Source organism: Tasmannia lanceolata, unplaced genomic scaffold (assembly GCF_043159265.1).
Source record: "Tasmannia lanceolata isolate RefF3 unplaced genomic scaffold, GAP_Taslan_0.1 ptg000024l, whole genome shotgun sequence".
Lineage (NCBI taxonomy): Eukaryota > Viridiplantae > Streptophyta > Magnoliopsida > Canellales > Winteraceae > Tasmannia > Tasmannia lanceolata.
Genome location: NW_027518701.1, coordinates 4,478,586 through 4,487,879, shown reverse-complemented (window position 1 = coordinate 4,487,879; position 9,294 = coordinate 4,478,586). Strand labels below are relative to the sequence as shown.

The 9,294-nt window shown below is 37.9% G+C and overlaps 1 protein-coding gene and 1 pseudogene across 50 annotated transcripts in view; one reads left to right on the top strand and one right to left on the bottom strand.

Moving 5' to 3' along the window:
- Positions 1 to 1,117: 1,117 nt before the first annotated feature.
- LOC143857468 (18S ribosomal RNA) lies at positions 1,118 to 1,453 on the bottom strand (annotated as a pseudogene).
- A 1,139-nt stretch (positions 1,454 to 2,592) lies between these two features.
- Positions 2,593 to 9,294, top strand: part of LOC143857156 (uncharacterized) — a 60,996-nt gene continuing 54,294 nt past the window's right edge. For 32 of the 50 annotated variants that reach the window (XM_077367511.1, XM_077367515.1, XM_077367514.1 and 29 more), the window contains exons 1-5: positions 2,610 to 3,159; positions 3,376 to 3,433; positions 3,838 to 3,934; positions 4,074 to 4,093; positions 4,165 to 4,231. In XM_077367511.1, coding sequence (XP_077223626.1) covers positions 2,961 to 3,159; positions 3,376 to 3,433; positions 3,838 to 3,934; positions 4,074 to 4,093; positions 4,165 to 4,231 — 441 coding nt within the window. In that variant the 5' untranslated portion in view covers positions 2,610 to 2,960. Of the gene's footprint in view, positions 3,160 to 3,328; positions 3,434 to 3,837; positions 3,979 to 4,073; positions 4,232 to 9,294 lie in introns of all 50 variants that reach the window. The other 18 variants (XM_077367530.1, XM_077367526.1, XM_077367527.1 and 15 more) reach the window with 12 other exon arrangements.

Sequence of the window (9,294 nt, the reverse complement as noted above, 5' to 3'; positions counted from 1 at the left end):
CTACCCACAGAATTGTGGGTATTTTTTACCCGTACCCACCGCGTCCGCGTACCCGCACGGGTCGTACCATACCCACGCGGGTTACCCGTTTGCCAGGTCAAGGTAGAATAGCTCGCATCGATGTTCAGACTGTCAATCGAGTTAGGGCATAATACGATACAATTTACGTACATGTTGAAAATTGAAAATACCACTTTATTTTTGATTGACTGGCCGGATGACCATTGATCTTGTGAGCCCTATTGCATCTAGGGACGATTTTACCACAAGATAGATGATGATCTTTACACAAATTTTGAGACATGATCAACAGCTAACATCTATTAATGGAATGTTTCCGGATGGCTGGGATCATTCTATCTATTTGAATTTGGAGCTTTGAACTCCCAAAGGCCAAACATACCTTCATAAGGTAAGGGCCTCTGTACATGCCTCTGGTCATCATTTGCAAATGAGAATAGTTTAGTTTATTCTAACTTGAAAATTAGACATTAAGGCCTCTTTGGGAGCCATTGACTGTATCATTACAAAGACAGGAGAGGAAGAGAGAATACGGGTTGTGATAATAAATATAGGTGGGGCCTACCTTGTTCAAAGATGTAAACAATTAAGTTGTTGGCCCCACTAAGGGGAGAGAGAGTTGGTGATGAAGCCACAAACCGTAAAGGGGGTGAATTTATCAGTGCCATTTTCTTTAATTTTTGTGTCCTGTAAGGGGGATATGTATGTGAGGTGAAGACCATTGATCTCGTAGAAAATCATGGGGTAAAACATGCGGTCTTGATGGATCAAAGTCCAAAGATCATCCGATCAAGGTATTCTCAAGGGAATTTGGGTAGGGTTATGATTGCCATTCGGATCAATGGATCTGACCGCAGAAACTAGGCAAGTAAGAGCTGATGAGTACCTTGCAGGAGAGAAAAAGTAACTTCTCTTTTCACTTTGCTTTACTAAGAATTTTCCTATAGATGGAATGAGGGTCTATGACGATTTTCATTTCCAAATTGATCCTTTAGCAGCAGTTCATTTGGGTGGGTAGGATGAGAGGACCCGCAGTAGATCAATCCAAGGTTTTAAATTTTGGTTCTAGCCGAAACCGAAATTTCAGCCAAAATTTGGTAGCTCCACCGCTTGTGTGGGCCCCCGTCAATTCCTTTGAGTTTCATTCTTGTGAACGTACTCCCCAGGAGGAATACTTAACGCGATGGCTACAACACTGCACGGGTCGATACGCACAGTGCCTAGTAACCATCGTTTACGGCTGGGACTACTGGGGTATCTAATCCCATTCGCTCCCCTAGCTTTCGTCTCTCAGTGTCAGTGTCGGCCCAGCAGAGTGCTTTCGCGGCCAAAATCACCTGAAATTCTATAAACAAATAAAAATAATAATATTTTAACTAAAATTTGCCTAAATTTCTAAAATTTGGTAAATTTAGGCAAATTTTGGCCAGTTCGGTTTCGGTCTTACAGAAATCCGGAATTTCGGTTCGACGAAATTTCGGATTTCGATCGAAATTTAAATTTGGCCATTTCGGCTTCGGTATCAACCAAAAATTTCAGATTTCCGTTGAAATTTAAAACCTTGGATCAATCTAACTGTATCTTCTCAATCGAGCGGTTAAGATCCCTCCTACAAAAAACGCTTATTTCTCGGGGCACGGATTCTGGTGACCATACAAGTATACAAGTATACAACACAGGATTCTCGTGATCTTACACAAAAGTCACGTGCTTATCACGTGGAGGAGGTATTACACGGGATGCCTGTGAGCAACCACGCGATCCTGGTGACCCTACGATAAAAGAGAGAATAAGGGCTTACACCATATAAAAACTCCCTTTAAGGGTTTGTCCTGACTTAAAACAGTGAGTCTAGGGCTGGCAATTTCACCCGGGGAAGCGGGGATCCGCCCCGCCCCGCTTGGGGAGGGGATTCCCCGATTTGAAAGGGGAAGGGTAAGGGGATGGAGTTGGCCCCGCCCCGCCCCGCCCCGATTAATGCCATTTTTTTTGTAATTTTTTAAGTGTTTTTTTTTTTTGAAAAACTACTAGAAACCCCTTGGATCGAAACATATCTATAAGATTCCCCCAAAATTTTCATAATTACCATTAGTACAGTTTTGTCCCTGAAATAGCTTTTTATATTTTCTTTTACCCATAATCCATTGGGCATTGGCCCTCATTATATTAGTATATTACCTTTAGAAATTCCTAAATCTCTCCATCGAACCATCACTGAAAGGTAATATTAAATCCTTTGAAAATCTCCCTCCCTCAAATAAAGGCAACATCTCTCTGATGAGTGATTAGATTTTATATGGTGTACGCTCGTATAGTCCATTATTTTTCAAAAAGTAATGTATGGGCTATGCCATAGGATGATCCAAACCGTCCATTTGATAGGCCACAATTTTAAAGTACTTTACAGGCCACACCATAGATCATCCAAACCGTCCATTTGATGGGCCACAACGTAAATAGATTGCGGCCCAAAAATCATTTCCATAGGATGATTGCAACCCTCCGATCTATAGAAGGTACCATAATATGCAATTCCTCTATAGATCATAGGGTTGGGATTATCCTATGGAAATGATTTTTGGGCCACAACCAATTTACGTTGTGGTCCATCAAATGGACAGTTTGGATCATCCTACAGTGTACCCATCAAGTGGAAGGTTAGGATCATCCTATGCTTATAGTAGTATGGTGTGCCCATCAAATGGACGGTTTGGATCTTCCTATGGTGTGGCACGTACAATACTTTTTGGCAAGTGGGATTGGGAATTAGGGATCTGCTAGGGACTATCGATCAATTAAATAAATCTGAGAGCAGCCACTTTTGTCCCCAGATTAATAAAATGAATAAGACAAAATCTTAGCCAAGTCGCAACATACCTGAAGTGATTGTCCCTAGGAAATCTTTAGTTTTAAACCTAACATTTAACAAAGTGAAGGGGATGGGGATTAAATATTCCCCGCAGGGAGGGGAGGGGATTCCCCACCATCCCCGCATAGGGGAGGGGAAGGGGAGGGGGAAAATTCCCCGCAAAGGGGAAGGGGAAGGGGACCCCAACATCCGGCCCCGACCCGCCCCGTTGCCAGCCCTAAGTCCTCTCCTCCAAGCTAAAACTCTCTACTCAGTCTTTGGAAGTTTAGGTAAGGCTTTTTTTCTTTCTTTGTTTTTTTTTTTTTAATTTGTAATGATAGATTTCTGGGGTTTAGATGGCATGATTTTTGGGGGTTTCTTTTGTGAGTTTTCCATTGTTTATGTGGTTTTTGGGAGATTTCCATCGGTTATTTTTGTAATGGTAGATTTCTGTTTTAGGTAGCTTCATCTCTCTAGAAGTTTCTCTCACGCTTTTGACTCTCTAGATTTATCTAGAGAAGAAGAAGGAGAAGAAGAGAAAAAAAATTCAAAGCTCTTAACAAGGTATGTATTTCTGATTTTTTCCCCCTCTTTTATTTATTTCGTTTTTCTTTTTCTTTTATATTGTTTTCAGTTTCGGTTTTGCTGAAGCTGCCTGTAGTGGCTGGAATAATAATAAGAAGAAGAAGAGGGCAAGTTATTTTTGTTTTTTCCCCCATTTGTTTTTAGTCATTTTGTTTATTATTTATTTTCACTTTCTTGTGATTTTTCTCTCTTTTTTCTTCATCAAATTAATACAATCAACCCTTGATTATAGAGTTCTGTTCAAGATTGTAGGATAATTTTCTCTATTTTCATTTTCTTCTGTTCTTATGATTGTTTTCTCTCGATTGAAGAGTTAATTTTTATTTTTATTTTGGAATATTACATTTTATTTGGGTTGTTTGGTGTTTCTATGAGAAATCCAGGTTTTGGATATTTGCAACTGAGAAAGCACTCCTCTTCAGTCTATTTCAAAAGTTCTTTTGCATGATGGAATTTAGACCACCTCCTCTAATAGACAAGGTTATAAGTAAACTTCTCATTGCCTCTACAAGTTTAAAAGGAATGTATGTTAAAATATCTTCTCCATGTTATATTATCTCGCTTGCTTCTTTTAACTGTTATATTTATGTATTACAGGCTAACTAAGTATATGGAACAGGTGATACAGGAAAAGAAAAGGTGTGTATACTTTTCATAATCCATCTTCAACTCTCTTCCATTAATCAAGGCTGATATTTCTTTTTGGGAAGTGATAAATCCACCCCTTTTGATTACTTGGGACACCCAACAGCAGTGTACGTGGCAATGCAAATCCAGGTATGCTATTTGAGGTCTAATCTGTTAAAGTAATTCTTTGATCAATGTCTACTCTAAAAATTTGAAATTAGAATAGTCGAAAACTGTTTTTGAATCAATGAACACTCGTACTTTGATCACATGGAATAATGATTTCAGGGTATGCTTGAAATGAAGCTGTTTTATTAAATGGGGTTGTCCGAGGCACTTGTTAACTTGGATTTGTCTAATCTCGGGCCATGCCCCTTTTGTGGAAATGATACAAAAAGAGAGATAATGAGATAACGACAACCTTGCTATGAAAATTGATTAAGGCCATAAACATATCATATATTCAACCAATATGTAATAATGGATTCACACCTTTCCTACCACTTTATTAGTACTCATTAACAACACTTGGATATTTTAAGTCCTTCAAAAGTGAAAGAGTGAAGTACAATTAAAAATTTAAATTAATAATCAGGTCACCTTATCATTAATAAAAATATTAATTAACAACAAAAATAAAATTTTCTTAGAAAAAGTGTTCTTCAAATTCTCTATACCTAGTCTAAAATTCAATAACGCCCCTTTTCTAATAAAAACCATCAACAGATTATCTATTGCACACAAACACTTACATTAGGTCAAAAAGTGTTTGTAAGACTTTCAATGTCAACCACGGCTATTCAAAATTTACTAACCAATAACATTCTATACATGTAATAAATAGTTACAATAGAATGGAAATAGGCAATTTAAAATCATAGCACTAAGAAAAAATACAAGATAACCTAGAAAAATATAGATAAATAATTCTAGAAAGGGATAGTTACTCATTTTAGGCACACGATCATTGGAGCTACCTCTTCAACTTTTGAAACGGATCATGTCAGTAAGAACAAAATGAGATGTCTACAGGAAATCATCTCGAACTCTGATGGAAGTTCATGCGATAACGATGATGAGATGGCAATCAAGGTCAAAGCTGATTGTTTTCACCTTAAGTGCTTTGGCCACAATTGGTTGATCTTGGGCATGGAAGTAAATTCTTTAACTATCATAAATTGGCTCAAGAAATCCTCATGGCCTCTATTTAAAGCAAGTGAACTGTTAACTAATGAATTGCCATGGTGCCAACAAATGGATTTGGATTACTGAACCTCAAGGATGGTTCGAGGTTAGATATTTTTTGTCATTTATTGTGGTTACTGAAGAAGTGACATCCATCCTCATCCAATTGTGTTTGGGTCCCCCGATACCCTTTCCATGCCTAGGACATTAGAAGTTAGCCAACATAGAATATTTGATCTTTGTAGAAAGTTGTAACGATACGGAAATGACAACGGGTCGCTACGGAAAAGAAATCTGCAAATACCATCATTTTTTTTAAATATAAAGGAAAAAGATCCAAATTTAATTCCATTCTATTAGTAGCCACATCCATGATTATTATTCCAACTTAAAGGTAATCCACCAGAACATAAGAGTTCCAAACATCTCTAAAAGTTCCATAGGCATCAGCGAAATGAAATAAAACTAGATGAACAATGACGCGGTCCGTCATTCACACTTGACAATATCCTTTTCCTGGCGTATACCCCTTAGGCCTCCCCATTAGCATTGGTTTCATCATCCATTGTCGCGAATCCTGTGGGGAGAATGGCATTAGTTCCAAGAACTAGCAAGGTCTTTCAGCGACTTAAAACATGTATTAGAGAACAATGTAGGAATTAGATTCAGCAATACAGTTCCTTAAAGATTGTAACAACCTATGCACAACAGTATAAGGGAGAAGTAAATGGAGATCGTAAATGCTAAGTATAAGATGGGAGAAAATGGACAGATTTGTGAATGTTTATACAAGTCCATTTTACCTCCACAAATCGTAGGGTTGGGATGATCCTATGGAGCTGATTTTTTGTGGACACCCTATCTATGTGAGGGCCAATCAAATAAATGGTTTGGATCACCCAAACAATATGCCATCCCATTAGTGTTGGTTTCATCGTCCATTGTCGCGAATCCTGTGGTGAGAATGGCATTAGTTCCAAGAACTAGGAAGGTCTTTCAGCAACTTAAAACATGTATTAGAGAACAATATAGGAATTAGATTCAGCAATACAGTTCCTTAAAGATTGTAACAACCTATGCACAACGGTATAAGGGAGAAGTAAATGGAGATCGTAAAGGCTAAGTATAAGATGGGAGATAATACAGATCATAAAGACTACTACAACAATGTAAAAGAGAGTAAAGTACGAATAGTGTGCTATAAGTGCGTAGAGTGTGCCATGAAGTTGATACGGGGCGGCTACCTAAGGTCCTCCAGCTTCCCAATTTGCCTGTTACATTTGCCTCATGCCGGTTCACTCCCCCATCCGAAGTTAGTGGTGTGACGGTCTGGATTATGGTCATGCATTTTGCCATGCCGCCTCAGGGATTATGGTCCCCTCAGAACATTGCAAACTGGAGGCCGCGCACGCTGCTCGTGTTGACTTTGGATTTTAATAGTCTCCGGATGACTCCACGGCCACCTAACCACCTCATCTAATCATACCCATGCAAGTCCTTGTTACTTAAGTTATCGGTTCGACCATAATTTCTTTTCTTGAGTAACATAGCTAGATTTCATGAAATAATCTCAATTTTTGCTTTTGCCACGTCCCAGATACATAAACAAAATATTAATAGTAATAGAAGAAGCAACATCACATAAACCAATTCATTATAGTAAACTATACATGTAAGTCTAGCTGTCACCTGCTTTCTAGGCTTACGAAGTTTAGAAATCTGAAATGGTCTCAACGAGGAAATAGAGTGCAATAATCCTGAAGTTAAAATCAGTGTCAAATTAGCTGAGGCAAAACTTTCCCAATCACAAACACGACACGTCCTAAGTCTGTCCTGTCTTGGGAATAAGAAAATATGCACACTAAACAACCCACAAAACACTAAATTGCTGCCCTGTTTTGGGGTACAAAACACACATGCGCGCGCGCACACACACACACTATCACTAAACTGCTGCCCTGTTTTGGGGCACAAAACACACACACACACACACACTATCACTAAACTGCTGCCCTGTTTTGGGGCACAAAACACACACACACACACACACTATCACTTAACTGCTGCCCTGTTTTGGGGCACAAACACACACAATCACTTAACTGCTGCCCTGTTTTGGGGCACAAAGCACACACAATCGCTTAATTGCTGCACTGTTTTGGGGCACAAAGTGCACACACACAATCGCTTAGCTGCTGCCCTATTTTGGGGCACAAAACACACACACACACACACACACACACACTATCTCTATGTTGCTGCCCAGTTTTGGGCACAAAAACATACACAAAATCAGCAATAAGATAAGGGTATTTTTACCCTAAAAACAGTCTTGAAAAAACTGATAGTAACTATGCAAAATCAGCAACAAAATAAGGGGAGTTTTTACCCTAAAAACAGTCTTGGAAAACTGATTGTGCGTGTACAAAATCAGCAACAACATAACGGTAATTTTTACCCTAAATGCACTCTTGAAAAACTGATTGTGCGTACATAAAATTAGCAACATTACAAGGGTGGTCCTTACCCTAAAAACAGTCTTGAAATCTGATTGTAACTATACAAAATAAGCAACAATATAAGGGTAGTTTTTACCCTAAAAACGACTTAAAAAACTGATTGTAACTATACAAAGTCAACAACATTACAAGGAAATTTTATTAATGGAAATTTTAGTTTGAGTTTGAGTTTGAGTTTGTACTACTCACAGAGTACTACTCACAGAGTGCAGCAAGGGTACTACTCACAGAGTTTGAGTTTGTATTAGTAATGACGAGTCTGTCATATGCTATAGTAGTAGGTGATTCATTTATTAATGGAAATTTTAGTTTCGTGGAATTAATATAGATGAATGTCAGTTTGTTTCCCTTTTTGGGGTAGCGATTCGGATTTTGGGGATTTGGGAAAAAAATTCATGTCTAAAAATTTGCCCCAAATCCAGGTCGTTACAGTTGGTATCAGATTTTAGGCTGTCTAGCAAAGTTATGAGATAAGTAAAACTAGGCAAGGAACACATAGGATTGACAGAATGGATTCGTGTGTACTGCAGGCACATAAGTCAATTGGGTTCTAACAACCACATAACGAACTCAAGTGCACCGGGGATGCCTGGTTCGAAATATGAGCGAGTTATGTCTGCAAAAACTAAAAAAGTTAGTTGTGAGCCCCAAGGGCAATTTAGTCGTCTCACATAAATCCAGTGTCCCTCCTACCTTCCGTTGTCCCAACGTGGACGTTGGGCCCCAAGGAGGGTAGATCGTAATATCTCACATAATAGAGTAAGCTGTTTTAGGTTTCTAAGAAATTTGATACGTTGTGAGTACATGTACTTCTTAGGAAAGGGTAGTTAGACAAAACTTAATTCAAAGTTATGCACGTCCCTTCTGATTCTCATAATACAATTAAATAAAAACACAACACCAACATATAATACTTGATCATAATACAAATAATGGACCAACATCGCATCATAAAACGTTGTTTGTTTAATAACTAAACTCTATAATATGTTGTTTGTTTAAGACAGATTAATGAATTACAAAAATATGTTGTCTGTTAACTATTAAATTTTCCCTTCAAATTCATAGACTATATCTAACTTAGGAATTTTTTTAAAGTTGTTTCGAGAGTTACACTCTCCATTGACGATATTGTCTGCATATCTCCTTAGTCCTGTAACTTTATTACCGGAGAAAAAAATTGTTAACTTAAAGGAAATTGGAGGAGTTGAATTTCGGGGACAAATTTCCTCAAGGGTGTAGAATGTAATAACCCGGCCCCACTAAAGGTCGGAAAAGTTAATAATTTTAATTAAATCTGAGCCATGGATCCTTCGATCAAGATCAACAATCTAAATCCTTGATTTGGAGCTGTTCGGGCCGTCAGATTCGCACTTATTATATATAGTAAATCCCATTTCTTATTATAAATAGTAAATCCCGTTTTTACTATAATTAGTAAATTTCATTTTTTACAATAGTAAATCGAAGTTTTATTATAAATTAATAAATTCCATTTTACTATAAATA